Source organism: Citrus clementina, unplaced genomic scaffold, assembly GCF_000493195.1.
Source record: "Citrus clementina cultivar Clemenules unplaced genomic scaffold, Citrus_clementina_v1.0 scaffold_5, whole genome shotgun sequence".
Classification (NCBI taxonomy): Eukaryota; Viridiplantae; Streptophyta; class Magnoliopsida; order Sapindales; family Rutaceae; genus Citrus; species Citrus x clementina.
The window spans coordinates 39430010-39457490 of record NW_006262201.1 but is presented as its reverse complement, the minus strand read 5'-3'; the positions used below and the strand labels follow the sequence as shown (position 1 = coordinate 39457490).

Below are 27481 nucleotides of genomic sequence, written 5' to 3'. Positions count from 1 at the left end.
ATCATGTTAAATTTAATTAACTATATCTATTTTTTCATATCGGATAATTAAATCTATTTACTCTATATATAATTCATATTTTCCTTCCTCACAAGGGGTTCAACTACCGTGCACTTGGTGTATGGTACCCTCCATTTTGTCCGTATATGAGTTGTCCGTTAGATCTAACACACAACTTATTTTAATGGCATGGATGTGTTTTCTTTAATTTTTATCATTAATATCCCTATTATTTTTTAAAAAGGTAAAATAGTTAAACATTTGACACATAATTTTTAATTATTTTAAATTTTTATATTCTGATCAATTGATCTAATTTGACTATTAAAATTAGTGATAGTGTAAGGACAATAATTTGTAAAAAAATTTAGTACATCAAAATTTTTTTATTTTTTGGAAACAACATAATATTGACTTAATCTATAATAAAAAATTTAAATATATAATAACAGTATATTAATTTATTAATAATACTAATCTATTTTTTAGAATAACTTAATCTATTTAATCAATAATAATACTAATTCAAAACATATAATTAAAATTTAATTTATTAATAAAAAATGACCAAATATAATTTAAAAAATTTCATAGTAATCAACTATGGTTTAGTTTTCAAATATAAATAATAAAAATTTACTCTGACCGTAAATAACAAAAATATATTGGACTTATGTGTTACAATTTTAAAGCTTTTAATGTTTTTACTTTTCAGCAAATAAGAGGGACTGAAAAGTAATGTAACAAAAATTAGAGGCACCGTGCACGCGGGGCACCATAGCTTCGTCCTCCCCACGGATATATTTTAATTTGTATTATATACATGCCACCCAATTGGGTTACAGCTAGCCAGAATTAGTAATTTACCAAAACAGGCATCAAATCTAAAGATAATGCAGCTCCAAGCCCGATTAGAGGGCATTTACGTCAATTTATCCCCTCCGTTTAATCGAACGAATCCAAATCCATCAACCGTGTTTCTATCCTCCGGCGCTTTCGTCGCCGATCGCCCATAACGAAAAGGAAACTATTTTCGAACACTCTCTTGTCTCTTCACTATTTTCCACTTCAAAATAATATTGAAGTATTTATATAATTGAATGAATGAATAAAAGGAAAAACAGATTTAATTGAATTTTTGACAATGCGAGAATGGCTCAGTACAGGCAATCGGGGACGGTATGGCGCACTCCACCATCACCACAACCACAACTCAAACGGCACGTCGTTTAACGACCATGTGTCGATCGGGATTCGCTCGGCGCCGTATAACAAGCCGGCTCGGGCTCGGCGATCGGCTCGCTCCGACAAGAATGGCCGTCGCCTGTCGATCGGCTCGGTTATTTTTGTCCTCTTGCTCGTGCTTCTAGCCACTGTATTAGCGTATCTTTACATCTCCGGATATAGTAATCACAATGATGATGATCAGGATAAAGGCAAGTTCGTTTAAAGTTTTGAGAAGAAAATCGTAAATTTCGAATAATGTCAGCACTCGTTTTGTTTGTGCATTAATTAATTGTATTATAGAGCTCAAATGCAGTATGCCAAGTAGTTGTATTAGAGTCGGTTGAAAAATTTAGATTTGATTAAATGTTTGTTCAAAGCCAAAACAAGTTGCACATTGTTTGCAACTAGTGAAACTTCAATTTTACTTGATGATTTCGGGCCTTGCATAAGTTGAGGCTTCAATGTAAGATTTGGGCTTCTTGTACCTCAGTAGCTTCTTGTGCCACTGCCATGACTGAGAGTCTATATGTAACTGCTGTACTTAATTTTGGAAGCGTAGCAACTAAAGTCTGATTTTCCTTTTTGAAAGCTACGGATTATTACTAAATAACTGTTTATTGTTTGGTGCAGAAATAATTAGTCACAGTGCTGTGGATGATGAGTTGAAGAATGACATTGATTTTCTTATGAATGTGACACGGACAAACACATTGAAAGTTGTTGGTTTTGGAAAGGGTTCTATAAGTCATGGACGAGATTCCAGATATTGGGATAAGGACGATAGGAGAAGGGATGATGATTATAGTGAGGATATACTGGAGCATGCTAGTGTGGCTGCTACAGATAAATCTACTGGCACAGGCCATGCTTCTGTGAAAGTGGACAGTGGCAATGAGAAAATTTCTGTTGATGATCCTCATAAGGGTTCAGACCGGAAAGGAGTTGGGTTGTACAATGAAGCTGGTCGTAATGAATTGAAAATGTACGAAGCAGAATATGAGGCATCTCTTAAAAATGCTGGTCTATCAGGAAATCTCAACGGAAATGAAAATCAGCAATCTGGTGATAAGATTATTGGAGTAAACAGTGAACCTATTGATGTGGATGATGAGTATGATGATAACGTTGAATTTCATGACACTCGCGTAGGAGAATATGATGATTCTAGACATGATAAAGGTGACCACTCTGATGTAGCAAAAATCCAGAATCAATATCAAAGGGAGTCTTCTGATCTTCATGATGCTAAAATACTACATCAGAATATTGTAAGGAAGGTTGAGGAAGTGTCCAGCAATTTGTCTGTGGACTCTTCTCTAAAATCTCAAAACTTAGACAAATTTTATGCAACTCAAAGACAGGTCAGTCTTGTTGGTGGTCAATCTACTAAAGCTTCACCAAAAAAGAAATCGAAACGCCGTAAGTTTTTAGGCAAGATTTTTGTTTCTGTTACATAGATGAGAGCTGGTGTTAGCATTTTGTCTTATATTCTTTTTCATTTAATCATATTCTCTCTTATCGAAGCTGATGTGTGCCGGTCTAACCTGGCTTTTCTTTTCCAGACTTTGGAGTGGAACCTTACAAGTTCATCTTGAAATGTAATATTGATGGAAAGTTCATCATTGTAATGCATACCACCTTAGAAAATGTGGAAACGGCGATTAGAATAGGCTTGCCTTTGGACTAATAATATAGATAGGCAGTGAATTTTGCATTTTCCAATATTCACCCATAAGTAGCATGCCTTTAGAAAATTCCTTGATCTTTCAGTGTTCACTGAGTTTTAAACTGGTGATATGCGCAGACCATTCAACTTCAGTAGTTAGGAAACTTCTGGGACATTAATATCCCAGGTTTGTGGCCTCAAGTACTTATGGAACTTATGTCTCTGTTGCCGCCAAAGATCTTTTACTTCTAAAAAACATTCTTTTCCCCTCCCCCTTTTTTGTGCATGAACCTTGGGTTTGAGGTCATGTTTTTTGGTTCAGTTTGTTGTTCTATTTGAGGGACCGTTTGCTCTGGATGACTCATTATAACTTGGCGGTAAAGAATTCAAGTCTAGGCATTCTTTTTACAGTATTCATAAAATACTTCGTCCATGCATTTTGATTAATTTGTATCAGTTTATTGTTTGAATGTTATCACTTAAAATTTCAATTTGATATCCATGCCTGACACGTTCTGTTCTAATTTTTTAGGGTCCTCTTGTGAGGTGAAGATCTTAAATTCCACCACACAGCTTGTGGAGCCCTTAGAAAGTCGAAAATTTGCGAGATTCTTCTTGCAGTATACAGAAGTGGAGGAGAAACCTGATGGAGAAGCAGAGTGGGAACCTAGATTTGCTGGCCATCAAAGCCTACAAGAGAGGGAAGAATCTTTCTTAGCGCGTGACCAAAAGATAAATTGTGGCTTTGTTAAAGCTCCTGAAGGATATCCAAGTACTGGTTTTGACTTGGCAGAAGATGATGCAAATTATAATAGCAGATGCCACATTGCTGTGATTTCATGCATTTTTGGGAATTCTGATCGCTTGAGGATTCCGGTTGGTAAAACGGTATGAGTATAACTACTTCTTTGTTCTATTTGCTATGCTATTTTCAAATATCCAAGTGCTTGTGATAGAAGAAAAAGTATTTCAATGGTACAAATTTGGCATGAATAAAACTTTGGGTTAATAGGTTGCAATAATAAGTTGGTGCATGTTCAATGCTTTTATATATATATATAAAATCAATCGGAACTCTATTCAGAGAAGCTTATTAAGTCTATTATCTTAAACTGTTGTCGACCTTGAACAAAAAATAAGGCACTGTACAAAAAAATTGTTTTATTCAAAATTGTTTACAGAAATTTTTACTTTTTATGTTATCTTATTACAAATGCACCAAAATTGCACGGCAATGCATTGGTATGCTAGTTAGCTTTGAACTGTAGTTTTAATTTGTGATGCATATCTCCTGGTGACCTTAAAATTGATATGTGATTGAAATTGTAAGTAGGGCCTCAAACCACTTTTTTTTTCTCTTCAGGTCACTCGTTTATCGAGGAAAAATGTCTGCTTTGTTATGTTCACGGATGAGCTCACTTTGCAAACACTTTCTTCTGAAGGTCAAATACCAGATAGAACAGGTTTTATTGGTTTATGGAAGATGGTTGTGGTGAAGAATCTTCCTTATGATGATATGCGCAGAGTGGGCAAAATACCAAAATTGTTGCCACATCGACTCTTTCCGTCTGCAAGGTGAGAATTAGATTCAACAATGTAGACTTGTTTGTACTATAGTGCTGCTATTCAGTCATATATACATGTTATTCAGTCTGTTACTGTAATGCTTATTCCTCCTAACACAATTCATATGTTCTCTCTCTCTTTATATACACATGCTATTAAAAAATTTGGCTGTGTTTTATCCATACATCTTATTTGATGATGAATTATAGTTTGATGAATCATGCTGATGAACCTTGAGACTCATGGATCCACGCAAAGTACAAAAGTTTGGGGTAAATAGACAATAATTTCGAATGTGATGAACTGCTGGTAAAATTTAGTTGATCAATTGGACTAATCTGCATTTCCTAGCTGCTTTTCATGTAAATAAACTAAAAAATGATTCAATAAGGATGTGGTCATGCAAAGATGTTTGGTGTTCTAGAGCCATATTGCTACACGATTTATGTTGTCTGCCAAATATCAGTCCCTTGAACCGGTTAGGTGATCTGGTCTTCAGAAAAGATCATTTACTAAAGATTTAGAATGTAGAATGCAGAAATCTGATTTGTAGATTTAGATCATGGAGGCAAAAAGAAAACAAAAGGAAAAGAAAAGAATGGAAAGAACCATTTATAATATTTGCAATGAAAATCTTTGAACATTTCAATTTTAGAGTTGTGTTATATAGAAGCAAATTTTCTTAATATATTGTTTGCTAGAACTAGTTTTATGGTTTAACTTGATCTTGGGGATTACATATGTGCTATATTGCAGAGTGTTTCATGTAAAGGCTGTGGCATCTTTGGTCTAACCTCTTCTACATTTAAAATTTGGACAGATACTCGATCTGGTTGGATAGCAAATTACGACTCCAACGCGACCCTTTACTCATCTTGGAATATTTTTTGTGGCGTAAAGGTTATGAGTATGCCATTTCTAATCACTATGACCGGCATTGTGTTTGGGAAGAAGTTGCTCAAAATAAGAAGTTGAACAAATATAATCATACTGTGATTGACCAACAATTTGCATTCTACCAGGCTGATGGGTTGAAAAGATTTGATCCCTCAGATCCAGACAGGCTTCTTCCCAGCAGTATGTTTTTCTTTGACTACAAAGTTATACTTGCATAAATTTACTTTCATATGTTACATTTCAGCGCAGTGAACTTATCTTCAACCACCCTTGCTCTCTTATCTCTCTCTCTCTCCCCCTCCCTCTCTCTCTCTTTAATGTGAGATTCATTTTGTGTTGTCTGCAGATGTTCCTGAGGGATCTTTCATCGTGAGAGCTCACACTCCAATGTCAAATTTGTTCTCTTGTCTTTGGTTCAATGAGGTTGACCGGTTTACTTCTCGTGATCAGCTAAGTTTTGCTTACACCTACCAGAAATTGAGAAGGATGAATCCCAGCAAAATGTTTTATCTTAACATGTTCAAGGTACATAGTACCATTTTATTTTCAACTCAGTCAAATTGAATGGAATTAATAATCATACTAGCTCTTAAATAGAGGAAAGGTAAATCAAGATTTTGTTCCTTTTTTTTTTTTTGGCCTCCATGCAATGCAGGACTGTGAGCGGAGATCCATGGCTAAGCTATTTCGTCATAGGTCAGCTGAGAAGCGGGGTGTTCGTCAACAAGCAGCAACATAAACTGTGCTATATCCTGGAAGCTACTTTTTCTGTATACACTATCCATTTTGCTACAGTTGTGAAGTTATTTCCTGCTGGCTCAACATGTTGTAAAAGTGGTGGCAGCTGACACAATTGCTTTGTACTCAATATCTTTGAATTGGAGAAGAGCCGGTGGATGCAATTTCGTCGGTGATTTGCAGAGGTCAGGTGAACATTTCTTCAGCCATTTCATATCAACTATCTCAGTAAAGGAATCAAGATAGCCATTTGTTGAATTCATTTTACATTCATAGCTTCAGCTTTCATCTGGTGGCAAGTCGAAGCACTCAATACTTTGTACTATTCCATTCCACTACAAGTTGAATTTTTTTTTTGTCCTTTTTCATTTTTATCAGTTGGTGATTCAAGTTCATTGTTGTCTGTAAAAAATTTTGATGGTTCATTCAGGTATGTATGATATCTGGGAAATTTGATTAGCAATTCTTCAAATTCAAATCTTACGGTTTATATGATTGAATAATTGAAAAACTGCTTGTTTCATTGTTAGCTTTGCATTCAATGACTTCTTTATCTTTCATCTGAATTTTGAAAGAATTCGTGAAATAAGTCAATAAGAGGGTAAAATTGTCCCAAAAAACATTTAATATTTCTTCACGCCACTCGAATTATGGTAATGACATGCATGTAAAATTGGAATACAAAATTTTTATAGTGACCTTGTATGTCTGTATATCAAATAATGTGAAAATTTCAACAAAAAAAAATGTATGTTATCAAGATTTAAACTCAAAGGATTATAAAAAAAAAAAAAAACTAAGCTCAAAGGAAGAATTAAATAAATATTACATCTACATATAAAAATTTCATATAACTCTTTTAAGTGATGAATTCTCATGAATTCATTATTAGGTTTGATGCGATACTATTTCACTTTTTCCTTTTACTCAACTGTATTTATTTCAACTAATTTTAATTTTTAAGTTATAATCGTTTCACTATATTAAGAATTGTCAAGTATCAAAGAACTATAAAAAGTATTGTTTCGTATCATTATACTACTATAACTTTACAAAAAAATTTATTTTACTACTTTTCAATTTCAACCGTTAGTTGACTAGTTAGTTAACTAGTAAAATATCAATTTTACTTTTATGAAAAAATACACAAATAGAGGCATCAAATAGTAAAAAAAATATGTTATGCATTTAAATTGCAAAATAATATATTTAACCATGAATTTATGAATAATCCTGGATTGATTATAACTATAAAGTAGTGAATTGACATAAATATCCTGGATATTTTTGTTAAAAAACACACAATCTATTCTAAAATAAAAAATAAAAAAAAAAACACTTAAAGCTTATCTACAGAATCTTTCATATTTAATTGTTCTTCTTCTTCTTCTTCTTCTTTGTTTTTGAATAAATTGTGTGTTTTTTAACAAAAATATCCAGAGGTATTTTTATCAATTAATGCTTTTATAATGATAATAAATTTAAGGTTATTCATAAATTCATGGTTAAAATTATTATTTAGCAGTTTAAGGGCATGACGATAATTTTATATTTATTGTTTGATACCTCTATTTGTGTACTTTATCATAAATGGTAAAATTAATATTTTACTAGTCTACTGACTGGTCAACTAATGATCCTAATAGAAAAATTATAAAAGAAAATATTTTACAAAGTTATAATAGTAAAATGATAGGAGACAATATTTCTTATAATCGTTTGATATTTATTAATTCCTGAAGTAGTGAAATGATATGACTTTTAATTTTTCATGTAATATTGGGCTTTATAAGAGCGCAAGCTCGAATCTCTTTATTTTCAGGCACTCACTTTTAATAAGCCCCTTGTATGTAGTAAGAAGTTATTAGACTAAAACAATACCAATAGTTTATCTTGTTGGATAAGTTTATTACTCAACAAGAATAAATACAAATTAAAACCGCCAAGGCCAAGCAATTCTTCTTTCCTCATCGATATTTCAACTTAAAATTTTCACATAAATTATCTGCTAAAATTTTATTAATGATACATTAATTGTGATACAAACTAAATATTTTAACTGAGTAAGTATAACATTACTTAACAATAAAATTCGATAATTTATCTTTGGAGTTTTGTTTTGCATTATTAAATCCTTAAAAGGATACTTGTCTAAATCTTAACCAGACAAAGAAAAATAATCTAGTAAGGAAATAAAAATTATTGAAAACTAAATATCAAAACCTTTCTTGAGATTAAAAAAACTAATAATCCTATTCCAATATGGATCTCAAGCCCAATAATAAATAAGTTTAAAAATATAATAAAATTGAAATAACTAATTAGATCAAGTCAGTTGATTGTTTGACAAGATTATTTTATTCTACATATATAATCATAAACTTATAAATTGAAGTTATGTAGGATGTGTCGGCTAAGCAAAAGACAACATGCCTTACAAAATTAAAATGATTAGAGGGTTGGCCTACCTTACGTTTAACGTAAGGTACAACCCCCTCACACAGCTGAGGAACGGATCCCAATGAGATCCAGATGTGTGAGGGGGCTGTACCTTACGTTAAACGTAAGGTAGCAGCTCCCATGATTAGAAGACAAGTCATCTTAAAGGAAATACTAGACAACAAGTCGTGCGTAGATGCATTGAAATATACTATATAGGACACATCGTTTATAAATAAATAAAGACACGAGATGTCTATGTAACAAACATAATCAGACGACATGTCCCTCAAATGCGTAATTTCATCAAATTTTCATGAATTAAATATTATTGTATAATATTAAAAAAAAAACTCCAAGCTACAAAGAAGGGGGATTGAAAAATGTAAACTAATTCATTATAGATCCACCACACCTTTAATCTTTTTTTATTATCTTGAATGGAACATTAGAACCTATTAGTGAAGATGCAATTCAACCTAGTTAATTAGTTATATATTTTCTCTATATCTAATCTACTATAAGAAGGCCCTTCTTTAAATCCCCAAAGGTTATTTTTCTCCTTATATTTCATTATTTAATTTCATAAGGATGCATGATTTCATCAGTTGCTTGAAATATCCTACAATTGTTATAGATTCAAGATTGACAACTTAATAAAATTAGTTATTTTGATTGAAGCTAAAATAAAATAAAAAAAGTCGGTAAAAGTGGAAAGTCTTGAGAGAGTTTCAATGAATTATCTTGTGAAAAATACTCAAACAACCTTCAAAGGTCATATGAATATTAATGTGGCTGTATACAAAACAAAGAAAAAAATTTCATGAAAGTGTATGCTAGTTACTTAAGATTTAAACTCAACAGAATAAATGTTGGCCAAAAAAAAAAAAAAAACTCAAAAGAATAACACAAATAAATAAATGTTACTATCGTATATGAATAAAACATGAAAATTTCATATACTCATAATTCTTTAAGTGATGAATACTCATGAATTCATGATTAGGTTTGATAATACAGTAGTTTCACTTTTTTATTTTTACTTCACTACATCATATTTCAACTAGTCCTAATTTTTAATGTAATGTTGGGCTTTATGGAAGGTCAAGCTCTGATCTCTTGTTTTGAGGCACTCGCATTTTAATAAGTCCCTCATATGTAGTGAGGATTATGGTATTAGATTAAAACAAATTTGTTCTGTTGGATGAGTTTATTACTCGACAAAAATGAGGGCAAATTAAGGCCGCCAAGGTATTTATATATTTATATTTCAACTTAAATTTTTAACACAAATTATTCAGATGGTAAATTTCTCTTGGTGACGGATAATTTGAGATACAAATTAAACTCCCTTCTTTTTATACCAATATGATTCTAATTCTCTTCCTATTCGTAATTGTCTCATTCTTTCTCATTAACCAAAAACACTAATGATGAGAAAACAAGTGTAAGTGTGTGTAATAGAACTTACAAGTCAAAAGTTACAATCAGATTATTAGAGACCGAAAAGTGTGTTTATATATAAATTTATTTTTCAAGTTACACTAAAAATAAATCACAAAAAGAATATTAAAAAAATGGAGTTTAAAAAAAAATAAAAGTAAATAAATCCTCCAATAAATGTTAAAATTACCGACATACCCAAATTCTATTCTGTTGGAGGGGTTCACAATTCAAGAGATCCAAACAGAGCCTTTATGGTATAAATATCATAAAATGAAAATAGCTATTGGCTACAGTTAAGGGGTAGAGAAAGGTTGGCTTTTGATGCCTGGCCCAGACCCAGCACAGCACTTGGAGTTGGTGGCAGCAAATTGAAGCAGGGCCCAAATTCGTTTTGGCTCCTCCTGTGAGCCACAGGCACAGGCACAGGCGCACGGCTGACCGAAATCAGCATTGGAGAAAGCAAATCTCTCGTCTTCGTTTTCTGTTCAGGTACTTGTTGTCTTTTGTTCTCCGTAAACTCTTGAATTTTTTAATATCTGGGACAGGGTGCTTAAATGTTGATTAATCTAGTGAGACTGGTGTAATCTGGTTACTGTTTCCGTTTGATTGAAGGTTAACTTGTTTGAAGTGAATGCTTGGTTCCGAGCAAATTCATGATCAAGGAAGTATTGATTTGCGGATAATATGTATATGTATGTGTATATATGTTTTTGATTTTTTTATTTATGATTAGCAGTCTCGTTATGATTCTATTTATATTAATATTTTTCTATGCTCTTTTTAATTAGTTAACATCCTTTTCAGAGTTTATTTATTTGTTTTGAGGTTCTGTGTGCAGGAGCAGGAATGCTAGGAAAATCAGTGGCTTCTCCTTTGTTGAGTGCGTCGCCCCGTCCTTCCGCCGTAAGCACATTTGTTTTCACATTTCATTCTCAAATAGATACTAATTGTACTCCTAAAAATGGCTCAAATCCTTTTCCTGTTTTTGTTGTTCAATCTCACAACCATTTTACTATTCTTTAGTTATTTTCATCTCGAAAAGCAAATTCAGTTCTGCAAGATTAATTTTTAGCCATGAACAAAGATGAAAAGAACAAATGACTCCAAAATATCTGGAGATATCGATGAAATAGATGTATGGTATAGACGATAAATTGAAGCTATGTCAAATTTATCTTTACACCATGGAGTGTCAGACACAGTTTATACACTCGACTTTAAATGTTAGGAGTCATGATTAGACGTTTTTAGTTTTGGAAAGCCTACTCATCTCATAAGACAAGGATTGGAAAAGAAAGCTAATCTGTTGGCCTATCCATATTATATTTCTGGCATTCCGATTATTTGGATTTATTTAGCAAAAATATAGCATTTAAATGTCATTTCATTTTAGCATCTGCATTTCCTACCTATTACAGGTCATCCTGTTATTCTTCACATTAAATATTTTGAGAATAATTGGGGCATGAAGAAAGCAAGGTTGTTTCATATTATGCATTGCGTACTTATTTTGTCTAGTGAATAAGAAGTTGATTTCTCCTGTTCTACTTGCAGCCTGATATTTCTACAACTACACCAAATAATGTTCCATTGAATGTAAACTTATCTGATGGACTCCCACCAAATGCTATTAGAGTGCCGTGGAGCTCCCATGTTTATCTTAAGAAATGGGCAATATATTCAACTGCGCAAGTTCAAAGTATAACCTTGAATGATGAAGAGAGAAAGAAATGGGAAGCTTGCAGACAAGCTCTGTCTACTTTTAATTTCAGCACCGAGGAAGAAGACAAGATACTCGGAAAAGCCTTTGGCCATATCCATTCACCATACTGGAGTGAAGAACGTAAAAGGGAAACCCCAGAGCTTGAAACTGTTAGTGAAATATTAGGTTATCTGAGGAATCTAAGCCTTTCTGATGATGACATCCTCAAGCTTCTTAAAAAATTTCCTGAGGTTCTTGGATGTGATATTGAACATGAGTTGAGGAACAATGTTCAGATCCTGGGAAAGGATTGGGGTATTGAAGGAAAATCTTTGCGAAACCTTCTTCTGCGAAATCCTAAAGTATTAGGCTATAATGTTGATTGTAAGGGAGATTGTATGGCACAATGTACAAGATGCTGGGTTCGGTTTTAGATGTTGTAAATATTCGATGATAGTTTTCCGAATCAAAGGAAGTATCATTATACCATCACTCTGTGAAACTCCGTCAAAATATGAATGTGTATGTAAGTTGAAATATTTCCTCTCTTAGATCGATAAATGTCTTCTAATTCATTAGGATTATAGGTATGTTTGGGATTGAATTAGCAAAGCCAGTTTGTTGGCCATTTAATTTATTTTATGTCTAGGAATTTTCAGGTTCTTAGAAATCAAAAAAAGAATCTACAAAATGTCTCTATTGAATTGTTTTTCTATAAACCGTAAATGGTCAGCAGCCAACCCGCTCTTGTTTTCAGATGTCATGCATGCTTTGTGTGGTAGTAGTGCATCAAGGTTGAAAATTTTTAATTTGTGCGTTTCTCACATTTTATTTTTCAAAATCACTTTCGTAAAACTATTTAAATTCAATTCGTTCTTAACAATTGTTTTTGAGAGCCTCCGTTATATCTTGTGTTCAAGTTTTACATTAACTTAAAGTTCATGTATTACATTTCGAAATTCGAAGTTCTTATCGTAAACTTAAACGACCTGAAACGTAACTCGAAGTTCATCAAAAAAAAAAGAAAAAAAAAAAAACCTGAAACGTAACTTGTAATTGAAGAAATATTTATAATGGAAATCATTATTAACTTGTGATTGTATCCTTACAACCATTGTACTGAAGACAGAGCGCAGAAAGTTAGGATCCGTCGCAGCTAGGCTTTAAAAGATTAAAGCCATGCCGGATCTTTATTACAAATAAAAATCACAACATTAAATGAATTATAAGCATAAGAACAAATGGATTCAATTAAAATTTAAGGGCACTTGGGTCTATTTCCATGGGTTCTGAGGCTAGCATAACAAGGGCATGCCTGCTTGTTACCATAAGTGCCTGGGGGAACACAGTGGCATCTCTTGCAACAAGTTCTGCATGCTCTATGGCACATATTTTTTCTTGATGATTCCTTGCATCTCCTATTGCAAGCTTGACTGCAATCTGCAGATTCATAGCCAAAGAAAATTCATCAACTTCATAGATGCATGTTTTTAGGATTCTTTCCATGCAGTGAATAAGTATATCACTAAAATGTCTGTTAATCATTTGACCCAAAAATAGAAATAAGAATTATTAGATAATAGGATATAAAGTTGAAAATTTTAAAATATAGGCAATAAGTCATCTACTTAAGTTTCACATAGATAGACTTCATGTTATAAAAACTTTATGTTGGTGTAATCTTTTTTTTTTTCCGTATTTTTTTTCTCAGGTTAGAAGTTCAGAATTATTAGATACATTCTGTGTAAAAAAAACTTGAGGACTCGTGAGTATAACAATATTAAACAAAATCTAGGGCTCACTGATTTTTTGAGGATGATGCTTTTTGTGAATATCTAACACATCACTCGCTCCATCCCTCTGCATCCAAAGGTAAGGTTAATAATTGAAAAATGGGAGCATATATATATTTGTATGTGTATGTATATATATATATATGCCTCAACATTAAGCAGAAATTTTATGAACAAAATGGAGACGTATTGAGACTCACATTAGCAAGGTTGTTAGAAGCATTATTGATCATTGTTGAAGCCTCAACCACAGCCAGTGCCTGAAACAGAAGCACATCACAGTTTTATTTAGAAAAGTTGCTCAAAACAATAATGCTTCATTATTTTACATTGAATTAGACAATCTTTTACAGAAAAACGTACCTGCAGAAACAGGATTACGAGCACGAAAACCGCAAAGAGCTTCATGATTGTAACTGGGAAATGGCAGCTGGTAATGATAAGGCTCAATGAGATTGTGAGAGATTGTTTCTTGTGAATCGAAACTGCAGGCATAGGAGTGTGATGATGGCCCCTTATTTATATTGAAGATATTTATTTTAATTAATTGACTCTGCTTGCTTTTCTACTGTTGTTTTAATCTTTTAGCTAGAATCACATGTCGAGATTGTGTCGTGGGATAATCACAAGCATTTTGCTTTTCCATTGGGAAAATGTTTGTGCTAGCTAAAAGATCAAACACTTTTTTGAAAACTTCTTTTGCTTTGTTTTATTACTTTTGCCATGCGTGTGATCACGGCTGTTTGATGCTGTGGCTTGTTTGGTTTATGTACAAGGGGGGGAACTAGAGATAAAAGGATGGTCCCTCACCATATGGGCAAGGTGCATATTTTGTCTCCGATCCCACAATATTTCAGTGCAGGCTTCGAGTCTCACGGAGTTTTAGTGACCACACATACATGTATATGTAAGTTTGCAAGTACTAAATGCAAAGGTTACAAGTCTAACATTCAGGTTATAAATTCAATGTGTCATAGTACTACAAGTTTTCATACATTGTTGTATGCCAACCTCATACAAATAGCAAACCACTCATTAGCTGAGAGTCTTAATAAATTTTTATATTTGATTAACAAGAGATTAATATTAATATTTTTAATTTTCTTTTAAGTTAATTTAATTCATCGAGTTCAATATCTTTTGCACAAAACACAAGATAATATTTTATTATCTTATATAATTCAATTCAATCTGATCTACTGTCTTTATATATTTAGGTAAGGAGAATGTAATGTATTATTATATTGAATTAATTTTAGACCGCCCTTCTCATAAATTAACTATATACAAATCGTCCCTTACTTTTAAAACTTTAATTTATCTCATTTTTACTGAGAAAAAAATTTGTAAATCCACCTTAATTTTCCCTTAAATTTTGACCTAACATAAAAAAAATTAAAAATTTTAAAAAATAAATAGAGAGAGTTGTCCGAAATTTACCCTCCCATCTTTTATTGCGAATTGTTATAAAAGGGACAAAAATGTAAAGTTACTGATAGATATCAAAACATAAGAACGTTCAGTGCCCTTTATTTTTGAAAAATTATAATCAATAGCATAGGTTGGAAATTTCTTCAAAGGAGTCCCTGCATTAGAACGTATTTATTTTTGTTCGTTACCGAAAAAATTCTCAAGGATCCCACGACTGGTTGATTCATTCATGGGAAAGAGAAGCAGGAGGAAGCACGAAGACGATACACCCACATCATCGTCATCTCCATCGAGCTCCGACGACTCCGAATCTTCATCGAAGAGGCGGCGGAGGCACCGGAAAGAGAAAGAGAGGAAGAGAGAGAGAAGAAAGAAGAGGGAAAGAGAGAGGAGTAGAAAGAAATCGAGAAGAGAAGAGAAGACGAGGAAGAAGAGAGATTACGAGTCAAGTGATGATGGGTCAGGCTCGGATTACGAGCCGGATATGTCGCCGGAAGAAGTTGTGCGAGATGTGCTCACTCAGTTTCCGAATGTTGGCAACGATTTGAAGACGGTAATTTTTATTTTATTTTATTTCTTTTTGCATTATTTTCTTTATTAACATGTAACGACATTGTGCTGTGCTTAATTTTTAAAATATAGTAGTTAAAATATTTGGAACGAATCGTGCACTTACTTATACTCGACTGCAAGTGATTTTCAGTATCAAGAATTAGAAGCCTTAGCTTTACATAACTCATAACGAACCTTCTTTTGGAGGGCATTTGGGATTTCGATTGATTTGGTCTACAAATTTGATATGCTGGGCTTAAAGGTAAAGAATTTTATAGATTATATGGTTGTCATGAGCATAAATGATTTTTACTTGGATAGACATAAGAAAGGGCTTGAAGATGTACTTAGTTTCTTTGACTGCTGTCCATGGCACGCATTTCAGTAACCACTAGGAATTATATTTAATTAGCTTCAGCAGCAATGAGGTAGAACATTGTTTGGTACCATAATAAGTGCATGTTTTTGCTACTTCCTCGGTACATATGTACTGATAATTCTATGATCTAATTGTTGATGTAACCTTGTTCTTAATGTAGCTTCTGCAAATGATTGATGATGGACAAGCTGTTGACATAAGAGGCATATCTGAAAAATCATTGAGTAAGCATTTAAGAAAATTGTTTCTATCCTTAGATCTTAAGGAAAGCAAGGACAGAGTTTTCCTACGCCGTCCAACGGATCGTCCTACTTTGGATGTGGTTGGGACACTCATTCAGACTCATATGGAGTCTAAAGCTCAGCTACCTGATGAATCTGCTTCAGTAAAGCATGTGCAGCCAAAGGAGTCAGAAGCAAAAGATAGGCTAGCAGCAGACAATAATTTGGAAATGCCAGGTCCAATGGATGATCCTCCTGGTCCTCAAAGAAGGTGATTATGTTCTTTAAGATCTGTATATAGTACTGAGTAGCTTCCAAGTTTTTGACAAATAGCTGAAAAAACAGCTAAAAAAGTGGCATAATTCCAAAAGATGGCAGCTGTCAAATGAATACAACCTCTCATGGAGGTTGCATTTGAATGACTGCTTCATTTATTGAGTACATTCTTTGCTTCTTAAAGTTGCTAAATGAATTGTATTGTCTTGTTTACTTTTATGGCAGGGTGATTGGCCCTGCAATGCCATCAGCTGAGCTACTTGCTGCAGCAGCCAAGTTAACAGAAGCCCAAGCTGAGCTCAGGTATTTCTGATGATATATTTTTTTACATGTTTGTTTGGGTGTTGATTATTCGGGTTTTTAATTAACACTTGGTGGGGACGATAGTGTGTAGTATGTTTTGTGTTGCTTTTGTATGAACTTCTTAATGCTAGTTGACATAACGTCAATTTGCTGTTTTCCAACTAATAATTTCTAGAGATGCTGAGTTGGAGGAAGATACTGAACTATTTATAGGACCACCACCACCTGCTATGGTTGCTGAAGCTGAAACAGCAAATGAGGCAGAGCGTTTTGAAGAGGTTTGATGGTTACAAACTTATGCATCTAATCTGATTTACACCATTTTGGTCCTGAAGTTGACTAGACTATTATACATGCTATTAATTAGTAATAGCTTGCTTGCCAAAAACCTTACGCGATTTTTTATATTTTGTAGATTTTTTCAATATACGAGTTAGATAATTGGACATTATTTTTCTTTTTTTTTTTTTGTGGCAAAAATTATACTTTCAGATAATAAAACGTTTCTAAAATTTAGTTATAATGAAAGTTCAAGGTGAGAATTGTTTCAGTCGTCACGAAGCTCTTGTTGTTCTCACCCCTTTCCCCTTTTCCTTCCTTTTCCTTTTAATTAACAATTTAAAGACCTATCCTCGGTTAAATATCTTTGGTTTTGGAAGTTGTGATTTTTAGTTTGTGATGGTATTATCATTTTTATGATAATTATTTTTCTTTTGTTGATTTCTGTATGAAATAATTTTATGATAATGCATTGGTATTGGTTATGCTGCACTGAATTCATTACTTTTCATTTGGGTAACGCTTATATGTATATGGTTAGGTAACAAGGATAATGGGAGTTGAGGGTGATTGCCCATATGATGTTATAGGAGCCAACCACAGTATGTCTGCTGAGAATATAAAGAAAAGGTAAGGTTACTGATCATCATTTGTCTGTTATCTTGCTGCATTTGCCCGACAATCATGGTCTTTCCTTGTTAACTTTTTGTTTGGACTGAGGAAATGGAAGTCAGTTTTGAAACTTCTAATGTGAGTTTGATATCTGGTGATGCTACTTAATATTACTTTTCCCCTAAAACAACTAGACTAGTTTAGACTTGGGAGTTTTCTCAGGAGTGGTATGTTTATAAATAGACCTACATTCATGTCTGGTGGTTTCACAGGGTCTATCTAACAGCCTCGTTGTAAATTATTGGCAAGGAAATAATGCAAAGATTTCTCACTCAAATACATAAACTATAGCTAGACTATAAGGGATGATAACTGTTTTTGTCATATTGATTGTTCAATAACTGAAGTTGAACTAAAGTTTTCATGCAATTTGAAAAGTATCTTTTTTCCTGTACATGGATTATAAACTGAGCTGTTGACGCCACCCGTCTTTTACTTTATGATTTATTTATTTTCTTCCGTTGCCTCAAATCTCAATTATCTTCCTTTAGTTTTTAACAGGTATTGAATCTTCATTACTTGAGAATAATGCTATTATATCCTCAGGTACTGGAAGCTGTCGCTTTTTGTGCACCCAGACAAATGCCCTCATCCTCAGGCTCACCAAGCATTCATTAAACTGAATAAAGCATTTAAAGAATTACAAAATCCAGAAAAAGTGAGTTTCTCATGCAACTATGGTTTTCTCTGAACCAAAAGATATTATTTTGATCACTTTATATATTGTTTTTTTCAGAATTTGTATCTTTCTGCTTGAGTAAAAATAGAAGTAAACATTAGTAAATGTTTTGATGCACATAGATTAATTGGTTCTCTATTTTTAAGATCATGTTTGATCTTTGTGTTCTCTTTTGTCTGCATTTTGCAGCGAAAAGCCTTGGATGAGAAGATTAAACTCAAGGAAGAACAAGAGAAATTTAAGGTTTACACTGTTGTCTATATGTTGGTTTGACTATTGTTTGAGACAGTTATTATTTTATTTTTTTGACAAGAAGTTTGAGGCAGTTATTTAATGGCCGATACATTAACTGCATGCTTTTTGCTTCTCTAGGTTGAACTAAAAGCAATGCAAGAAGGTGCTCAGTGGAGAAAATCGCAAGGTTAGCTCTTTTGTGCCATTGTTAAGCTTCCTTTTAATCAGTAATCTATGCTGAATCTTCCTTGCGCAGGCATATAGATACTAGTAGGATGATTCTAAGTTCCTCCTTTATGACAAAACTGGATCAGATTTGGTTCTAGTGGGAAAAACAAGAATCTAATCCAGTATTTGGTAGAGAGGCCTATGGAATCCTAATCAAACTGAGGATAGTGATAAGGATGACAAGAAAGTGAAGAAAAAATGTGCTTAAACATGCTTTCCTCATTGGCCATGATTAACCCATTAGACGATCCAGCTATATCTTGATTTATTATAATGTTTTTTATCCAGCTTTTCTAGACTTCATACCTTCGCGATTATTGCTACTGGTAGTGCATTTTATAAGGTTAAGCTTTCTTAATTTGAAGGAAGTAAATTGCAATGGACAGTCTGCTTCACATCCTTGAATAATGGAAAATAAAGACTGTTGACACTTTCAGATTGTTTACTATCAGTTGACCTCTTAAAGCATCTATCTATCTGTTAGTAAGAAAGCTATTTTGCCGGCAGGTATATTGATGGAGGGTGATGATGAGCTTCTGGCAGACATGGAAGTTAAGGCGCCACCAAAAAGAGATGAATGGATGACAACGCTACCTCCTGAGAGGAAAGTAAGAGCTTTCAGTCTTTCTACTGCCTCGCAATTATTGTTCTTGAAAGTTCAATGCCCCGTACCATTACTAACCGTCACTGTTTCTTCTTTGCAGCCCGGTGGTGGTGTGCCTATGCATTCAACAAAAACATTTAGCAGGACCTCTAAAGAAGGACGTGGTGATACCAGTGTCTGGACTGATACCCCTTCCGACAGAGCCCAGAAAGCAAAGATGAAGTAAGAATTTCTTGATGTTATACATAATTTTTGTTGGTTAATAGTTGCTTGGCTCTGCTTATCTAAATCTTTGTCATATGCAGTTACCTTGAAGCATATAGCGAAACTTCTGCACTTGCTTCAACTGAAGAAGAAAAGAAGGGAGCACGTGCGGATGCAGATTTGGTTGATAAATACAACAAAGAAAAACGATCAAAATCATTGGTTCAGAAACACCAAGAAGAGGGTAAAACCCGTGCAAAGAAAAAGTCGAAGCAGCAGCCAGAAAAAGAAGAATGGGTGGGCGAACATCCATGGAAGCCTTGGGACCGTGAGAAGGACCTGGTTGCTGGTAGACAAAATATAAAATTTGATTCTGAAAATATGGCTGAAGGTCTGTCTTCGCGGTTTTCTTCAGGAAATTTTCAGAGGAACTTTCTCTAGGCCATGGACGCCTGGACGGGTAATTAATGCAAGAGTTTAGGCTGTACGTTAGCTAAAATGCTGTTTAGAAGGTTCTAAAATCAAATGATTAGGAGTTATAGAACTGTTTTTCTGGCATATTGTGACACTATCTTTCGATGAGTGTAATTTCTTTACCCCTTGCAGTTGAGGAGATGTATTGTAATTGTAAAAGACAGAAAGTTACACATCCATTACTTGTCAGATTCAGTTGAAAAAAAAGAAAAAAGAAAAAAGAAAAACTGTCATACTCAAAATAGAATTTGGAACTAACCAATCTTTTTGGGGAACAAACAATCTGCTTTTCTTCATGGAATCATGAAATTACATTTACGAAAATGTTCTGTGGTTTATCATATCATATTGTCAGGGAAGTGGAAATAAAATTTACTAGAAAATATTGAAATAGACTCGAGTTAGGATGAGTGGCGCCATTGCACGATGTTGGTGGAGAATAATCAAGAGCTTCAACACTACATATTTATGAAGTGTGGGCTACACGTGCAGTTATGCTACATAAAACGAGTGACGTTGCTGACTAGATTTCGATGAATCCATAAAATACACCAACTGATTAATCGTTAGGAAGTGCCAAAACCCATAGCACAACCCTATCCCTTGTCACAACATCTTATGTGTGAAGCTTATAAAGTTGAACATCGTTTCAAAACTAATTAATTAATTAAACACAAGAACCAAAAAAAGAGTTTTTTTTTTCTTTAAATTTAATTTACATAGGTACAGAAGCAAGACAAAAGAACTATACCCCACAGGCCATGATCTCATAATATATGTACAAAACAAAAACAAAACAAAAAAATTGCTAAGGGAAAGACAAGACAACTTGGGTAGTGTGGGGGAGACAAGTCATCATCAAACTTAGTTAAGCCGTCTCTCTTTTCTCTCTAGAAGCTGTTTGTTTTGTTACAAAAAGCACTTAGAAAACAACTAGCCATATGGATTGTATAATGAGAGAGTTTGAAAACTTTTGTACTTTGTTTATACAATTATTTAACGGACATAATATGAGATGAGACGCCCACAAGCTTTTTACAGCAGTCCCACAAACCGCCCAAAAATTTCCGCCACTTAACTTGGTTTGCACTATTCTTATTTGCTGAAGCAACCCCTACCAAAAAGAACAACCCCTCATAAAGATAAGGGTATAGCTCTTAGCTGTTCATTTTTGGTTAACACCAAGGGTATACGATTCTCGATTTAGGGTTTTATTTTACGTTTAAGTATACGAGAATCCGATATGACATCAGCGATTGAAAAATAAAAATGAATATATTGGTGACATCTTTTCAGTGAAACTATATGCTCACATTTGAAATTGGTGACCCCAAATTAATGTTCGTCACGTTTCTTGCTTTTGCAAGAGAGAGTTGAGGAGTGGGATTTTCGTCCACTTCATGTGAATCATCATTTCAATATTTATCTAATTATTAGAACGTTAGTTCGTTATATTTCTCAAATTTTTCATTATATAAAACTTGAAAATGTTCCACCAGTTGTGATATAGATATAGTTCTACCACAATATGAAAGCATTAATGAAAAACGGGTACCAAAAAGAAAAAAAAAATATCACTTCGATTTCTAATAGTGAAAACTAATTAAATTAAAAAAAGCAGAAAATGAAAAAGTGATGATTATTAGTGCACAATGCATAGGAATGAGAAATTAACAATAACTCCTGTAGAGAGATCAATTTGGTGTTGGTGGTGGTGGTGGTGGAAGTGCCGCCCGTCCACGATAGAGGCAAATCGATAACCGGCCATGAAAATGACATTTTCTTGATCAAGTTTAAAAAGATTATATATTAATCAATCCAATGCTGCAAGTTAACTCAATAAAATTTTCTAGAAAACTACCTTAATTAATCTGGATTGCGTTCGTAGTATAAACTCTACACTAAATTGCTCTCAGTTGGTCATAGATTTTTAGATGTTACTCAAACTTGACGTTCTAATGCAGACTTGACAGCTGAGACTATAACGTATGCTGACTTCAACTGAGAATTTTCTCCTTGTTAAGGTCTCATTTGAGGTCTGCATTTGGGTAAATTCTTCATAATCCATGCATTAGACATCAATTACCAGCTGGGGCAAACATTTATCTTTTGTTAGGGTGATGGAGAATGTTGAGGAGAATGTCCATTAATTGTACAAAATATTGATGGCTTCGAATTTAACAGTTTATCAGGTATGTATGCATTTGAAATGGCAAGCTATGCCAAGTTGCACAATGTGAATAGTGAAGAATCGCCTACAATATTGATGAGAAATGATACGATGAATGATTAAATGAGACAAGAATATCAAGTTTTTATTATTTTAAGTTTGAGGGGTGATAAAACTGATGAAATACGAAAAGAAAATCTGGTGTGACAATAATTATCATTGATTGTTTTGTATCGAGTCCACACCAGGGGGTTGGCTGAACTTTTTCATATAGTGAAATTTGTATAGATGAACATTTTTTAACAATTTGTAATTCCTTATTGAGGATAGCGCCACTCTTTATATAAAATAAATTATATCATTTTCATGCAAAGTTAACTATTATGATTAATTAGAAATTTGAGAATAAATATTAGCTAACATCTAGCATTTTAGCCATAACATCCATCTTGCCTAGGACATACCAGCAGTATTTAAATGACTAAATAATAAAATAGGATTAGCAGATACTCTTAGGTTCAAATTTAACTTACCATTACTGTTAAAATGTAATAAACTATCATTTTTTTTTATATTTAAGCTAATTAATTATACCAAACTGAATGATTATACTTGATTGCATGGAAACTCATATGCACTCATGGCTCATGTATATATATGGCATATATCAACTACTCATTCTCTCTTCTTTTAGATATTTTCAGTCTCTCCTTTTTTAGATATTTTGCCAACACCCAACGACGTTTGACGTTAATTGATTACTAAACAATAGATGAATTACATGAATCATTACAAATCTATTGATTTAACTTACAGATCTTGACAATTCAAATCAAGAGCCTCGTTCTCATGTTATGAGTTTCAGATTTTGAACTATCTGTTTATCTTTTTCCAATAGCTAAACATAAATTTAATTATTATGTTATAGAAATTATGAATTTCTCTTGATATGAACTCTTGTAACTTTTTAAAAATCAAGTATCACGTATGTATTTATAATAACATAGAATTAAAATTTAATTGATTTCACATATTTTTTTGTTTGATAACCACTAATCACATATATAATTGTGTTTTGAATATGAGAAGATCATGTCAGGAGGAACACAAAGCATTTCAAGTTAAAAATATAAATATGGTGTGTGTCATTTCTCACAAAATAAACCAGTGAATTGCAATTTGACACCTCAAGGATCTCGGAAGGGTCCCTTTCAAACTTCATTTAGTAGCAGAGTCTACCACTAGATCCTTTCTCAAATCCTTCACCACGCCTCACATAAATCATAATCATTTGATTTATCTTCTAATTAAGACACATATGTATTAAATTTCCTTTACTGGGGTTTCATTATGCGTCTTGTTTCTCTCGATGGTTGGCTACTTGGTTATAAATTATAATACCCCCCTTTGTTTTAAGTGGAACTTTTCAAAATGAAATGATGAGAGCAATCCAAAATTAAATTATTTAAGGCACTTTTAATTTCTGTAATCAAAATTGAAAGAGAACCGTAAGCAATGAGAAAAGGGTCATTTATGAAACCAAAAAAATACGTCCGATGAGCAGTCTATATAAATGGAAGATCCAATCATTATTTTATAAAATTAAAAAAAGAAAAAAATGGTAAAGTCGGTAGATCGCATCAGATTGTGATGATTTAATCAGATTAGGTTCATGATAATGAGATGGGGCCTCTGTAACGAAATTTTTGCTTAGCATACAATCTTTATTATATAAACTATATAAAGAAAGTTGCTCCAGAAAACAACAAAACGAAAACAAAAACAAAATGGTGGCAAGCAAGCTTTGGTTTAATTTGGATAGAATCATTGACTACAAGGAGTAAACTGTTTTAATTTGTCAAAGTTAGTGAAGTATTGTGAGAGCTTGGTAATTAACTTTTTGGACCATTATTCTGAAGTTGCATTCTGCACCGACCAGCCAAGGAAATTTTGATACGTTTATGTTAATTATTAGATATAGAATCATAATAAAGATCGATAGAACGATAGCGATAGCAAATTGAAGCAATGCATGCAAAAGCAAGATTTAGTGAATGCATGTAACAACAGAAGGAAGAGACAAGGGATGATCAAATGCCAAGAGCAATTTTGCTTCTTTAAATCATGTAATTAAAGTCAACAGCAAGAGGAAAGCAAACTGAGTGAGAATACAGTATTTTCTTTTCACAATTTTGTTGGAATAAAAAAAAAAATCAAGTAATTTTTTTCTAATTTTTAGAATTTATTTTCTCCATCATGACTCATGCCCCACTGGTCATGAGCTGAATCTACCCTTGACAAAACTACTCATTAGTTAAGCCACTTTACATTATCAAAGTCAATGGTTTAAATTTTGCTGTGTCAATTGTGAAGTTAGTTTGATATATTTAAATTCTTAATAGATGCTTGATTGTATATAGACGTAGATTGTAACTTAAAAAAAAAAAAAACAGTTAATTACAAAAGGGATGGGAAGGTCTCCTTAAACAAGTTAGCCCCGTGCTTTAAACAAGTGACTTTTACCTGCCAACAAGGACTAGATAGGATAGATCATAAAGGACCCCTTTGTCATTTTGCTAACAACCAGTAGTGCATATCTATGATAATCAATATATAAGTTAACATATAAGAGCCCTTTAATCATAAAAATATATATATATATATAAGTTAACATATGTATTGTATGTATTATTATTATTATTTTTTTTTTATTACGCACAATATTATATTGGAATCTGCGTGCGTGCTCATTGGCTCTCTGAGTTTTCATGATATATCATCACTAGTTCTCAATTAAGAAACAAAAACAAATAAAAAGACTTGGCCTAATCAAAATAAATTTAAGTGAGTTGATTGTCGAAGTTGAAGCTGGACGCTGGGCCTGGGTGACGCATGAAACAAAGGCTGGCGTGTCCGACGCTTCAGGCTTTAGCGAGACGCAGGTTCTGGAAGAGCACATGTACACTATTACACACACTAATGCAATTTGGATTCACAGAGCAGAACCAATGATTAACTTTTTGATGCAGACAGCTGGGGTCGCTTGGGAGGCTCTGACATGGAAAGGAATCCCCTCCACGCGTCGATGAACGAGTGGTGCCAAATTGGAAAGGGCGGCGCACCAAACAGACAACGGATGCTGGATTGTGGGAATAGGGAATGTCTGTGGATTGTGATGTGATGTCGCTTTGGTTGGGAGATTATCTTGTACGAATGTCACTTGTTGTAATATATTTGAATCCAGTGAGTGGCTGTTGTTGGACTTCATTTCTATCTTTAACAATAATTTTGAAAAATAAATATTTATTTATATATATTATACCTGAAGTTAATCGCTAGCTTTATGACTTAAAAACACTTGAAACATTAGACTTGAAGCCATTTGAGTTAAAAGTTAAATTTGAATAGTTCCTTAGTTTCGATTTCGAAGTCGAAAATATATATACATTAGGAGGTAATAGGAAAGTAATAAAGTTTTTTCATACATATGTAGTTTAATCGAAAAATTTTGGGACAAACTGAAGATAGTTCTTGTATTCTCTCATCGATCAGTCTCACGACGCAATGTAACAAAATAAAAATACCATCTTTAATTTAACACTTCTAATTATTAGACCTTAAAATCTTTATTCAATTTACATTGAATCCAATTTCTAAATTAATTGAGTTTAGCTATAGTTAGTGCGACTTGAATTTCTTTGAATCCTTACTAAACTTAACTAAGTTGTATATTATTCACTATGAGTATTATTTAGAGAAATTTTATGTGTAACATGCATCAACTTTGAAACCCCCTATAATATGAACCATTACATATTCAATCTAAAACACTAATTTTATATTTTCTTACCCTAGTCATGTAATCTAGAACAATTAGACATAAAATCCATATCAATACTTCCATGAATAGTAGCCAAATATTTGGCTTAATTTTATTTTCATTTATTATTATTATTATTATTATTTAAAGAGTGAACAAAATCTTAGGACACAAAATAGCGGTGGGGGGAGGGTGGTGGCGTGAAAAATTGTTGTCACGCCGTCCAAACAAACAAACCTTTCAATTCCCTCTGCCACCCCACGCGCAATCAATAACCCTATGTATAACATTTTACTAGTACTATATATATATATATATATATAGATTATACCCCTTCTTTCTATTCATCCCAACACAAACATTATTCACCAGCCTGCCTTCGGTTATAATATAAGCTAAAGTGGCAGCCTTCTTTCTCCTCATCAGCAATCAAAACAACAAAAAATCTTCTCTCATTCTTTTTTCCTCCTCCATTTCTTTCTTTTCTTCTCCGATCTTGTCTAGGGCAATTTGAAGAACACGAATCAGTCGCCGATTTTCTGTGAGTATCAAGCACATGCATTTTCTGGCACAAACTTTATTAGCAGGAGCATGCGCATGGAATTTTTCCTTGTTTTAAATTAGACTTTCTTAGATGAAACTCGAAAATCTGAGTACAACTCATTCATATTTTTGCAGTATCCATTTGGTCATAATCCGAGATAACCAATGTGGGAAAAAAAAAATTGAAATCAAAGTCCATGCCATACGCATATAGAATCTTTATATAAAATTTAATCAAGTTTAGAAAAATCAATATTTCTCTCTGTGTGTTGCTTAGCTAGAGAAAGAGAGTGCAAGATTTAAAGACCTATCTGGCATTGACAATTTAACATTGGATAGGTTTGCAGATAAATTGAGTCGTTTTCATTGAATGTATATTATGTCCTTTTTAATGGGTGACATAGATTGAGGATAAATAAGTTCAATTAGCATGGGCTGGTGGGTGTGCTTTTTGTCACCACCACGAGAGCTAGCAAGCACGGAGTGAACTGCACTCAAAGAAAACATGTAACATGCTTGTGCCAGCAAAGTCAAGCTTTTCGGCCAACTTTTGTGCTCTGTAACTTTACCTAATTTCATGCAACTAAGAGCCTACAGTGCTTCTTAGGGTTAACTTCTGTTCTTAGTTTGGTGGGGTTCCACAAATATTGGTCTGCCATTTCTTTTTCATTAAAATTTATGTAGCTGAAACACATGGACCGCTGCTTTGGCCCCATCATAACCATGTTAGATACTTAGATCTATAAATTTTAATATTTTAGTTTTGTCTGAAATATATATACGTATTTTATTTACTTGACTCTCTCCTTAAAGAGTAATGTATATTGTCTTAAATTTTAGGTTAACCCGAAAAAGATTAAACTTTAAGGCTATGTTTGCATGATATAAATATATAGATCATTTATATTATCCTTGTATATTTTAAGATATGAGATATA

At 33.2% G+C, this 27481-nt stretch overlaps 5 protein-coding genes across 6 annotated transcripts in view; 4 read left to right on the top strand and 1 right to left on the bottom strand.

The window, feature by feature from the left end:
- Positions 1 to 832: 832 nt before the first annotated feature.
- LOC18043179 lies at positions 833 to 6549 on the top strand. The gene is made up of 7 exons (XM_006434554.2): positions 833 to 1436; positions 1858 to 2646; positions 3426 to 3781; positions 4257 to 4468; positions 5280 to 5536; positions 5703 to 5881; positions 6012 to 6549. The coding sequence occupies exons 1-7, from the start codon at positions 1145 to 1147 to the stop codon at positions 6093 to 6095; spliced, it is 2169 nt and encodes a 722-aa protein (XP_006434617.1). The 5' UTR covers positions 833 to 1144; the 3' UTR covers positions 6096 to 6549.
- A 3734-nt stretch (positions 6550 to 10283) lies between these two features.
- On the top strand, positions 10284 to 12220 carry LOC18042555. Of its 2 annotated transcripts, XM_006434553.2 has the most exons (4): positions 10284 to 10468; positions 10592 to 10671; positions 10818 to 10882; positions 11534 to 12220. In XM_006434553.2, the coding sequence occupies exons 3-4, from the start codon at positions 10826 to 10828 to the stop codon at positions 12113 to 12115; spliced, it is 639 nt and encodes a 212-aa protein (XP_006434616.1). In that variant the 5' UTR covers positions 10284 to 10468; positions 10592 to 10671; positions 10818 to 10825; the 3' UTR covers positions 12116 to 12220. The 2 variants fall into 2 exon arrangements, with proteins under 2 accessions (XP_006434616.1, XP_006434615.1); XM_006434552.2 differs by lacking the exon at positions 10592 to 10671.
- Positions 12221 to 12922: 702 nt separating this feature from the next.
- LOC18042554 (snakin-2) lies at positions 12923 to 14143 on the bottom strand. Its single transcript, XM_006434551.2, has 4 exons — positions 13838 to 14143; positions 13675 to 13734; positions 13484 to 13541; positions 12923 to 13121 (listed from the first exon to the last, which is right to left on the bottom strand). The coding sequence occupies exons 1-4, from the start codon at positions 13967 to 13969 to the stop codon at positions 12940 to 12942; spliced, it is 432 nt and encodes a 143-aa protein (XP_006434614.1). The 5' UTR covers positions 13970 to 14143; the 3' UTR covers positions 12923 to 12939.
- A 913-nt stretch (positions 14144 to 15056) lies between these two features.
- LOC18043071 lies at positions 15057 to 20213 on the top strand. Its single transcript, XM_006434550.2, has 11 exons — positions 15057 to 15458; positions 15997 to 16328; positions 16559 to 16636; positions 16812 to 16914; positions 17457 to 17545; positions 18134 to 18245; positions 18456 to 18509; positions 18639 to 18687; positions 19236 to 19336; positions 19433 to 19554; positions 19638 to 20213. Exons 1-11 carry the CDS (start codon positions 15135 to 15137, stop codon positions 19975 to 19977), a joined length of 1704 nt encoding a protein of 567 aa, XP_006434613.1. The 5' UTR covers positions 15057 to 15134; the 3' UTR covers positions 19978 to 20213.
- A 6263-nt stretch (positions 20214 to 26476) lies between these two features.
- The window catches only part of LOC18043070 (NAC domain-containing protein 30), a 3238-nt gene continuing 2233 nt past the window's right edge, over positions 26477 to 27481 (top strand). Inside the window, exon 1 of the mRNA XM_006434549.2 lies at positions 26477 to 26541. The gene's annotated coding sequence lies outside the window, so the exon portion shown is untranslated. The remainder of the gene's footprint in view (positions 26542 to 27481) is intronic.

Excerpts from the sequence above, each read along its gene's own strand:
- LOC18043179 (XM_006434554.2), top strand. The coding sequence starts at position 1,145 with ATGCGAGAATGGCTCAGTACAGGCAATCGGGGACGGTATGGCGCACTC. Across the intron at positions 3,782-4,256 it reads GGATTCCGGTTGGTAAAACG|GTCACTCGTTTATCGAGGAA; the intron begins GTATGAGTATAA and ends TTTTCTCTTCAG. Across the intron at positions 4,469-5,279 it reads CGACTCTTTCCGTCTGCAAG|ATACTCGATCTGGTTGGATA; the intron begins GTGAGAATTAGA and ends AAATTTGGACAG.
- LOC18042555 (XM_006434552.2), top strand. The coding sequence starts at position 10,826 with ATGCTAGGAAAATCAGTGGCTTCTCCTTTGTTGAGTGCGTCGCCCCGT. Across the intron at positions 10,883-11,533 it reads CGTCGCCCCGTCCTTCCGCC|CCTGATATTTCTACAACTAC; the intron begins GTAAGCACATTT and ends TTCTACTTGCAG.
- LOC18042554 (XM_006434551.2), bottom strand. The coding sequence starts at position 13,969 with ATGCCTGCAGTTTCGATTCACAAGAAACAATCTCTCACAATCTCATTG. Across the intron at positions 13,542-13,674 it reads CTTCTAACAACCTTGCTAAT|AGGGATGGAGCGAGTGATGT; the intron begins GTGAGTCTCAAT and ends CTTTGGATGCAG. Across the intron at positions 13,122-13,483 it reads GCATCATCCTCAAAAAATCA|ATTGCAGTCAAGCTTGCAAT; the intron begins GTGAGCCCTAGA and ends ATGAATCTGCAG.
- LOC18043071 (XM_006434550.2), top strand. The coding sequence starts at position 15,135 with ATGGGAAAGAGAAGCAGGAGGAAGCACGAAGACGATACACCCACATCA. Across the intron at positions 16,915-17,456 it reads AGGCAGAGCGTTTTGAAGAG|GTAACAAGGATAATGGGAGT; the intron begins GTTTGATGGTTA and ends GTATATGGTTAG. Across the intron at positions 19,555-19,637 it reads GCCCAGAAAGCAAAGATGAA|TTACCTTGAAGCATATAGCG; the intron begins GTAAGAATTTCT and ends TGTCATATGCAG.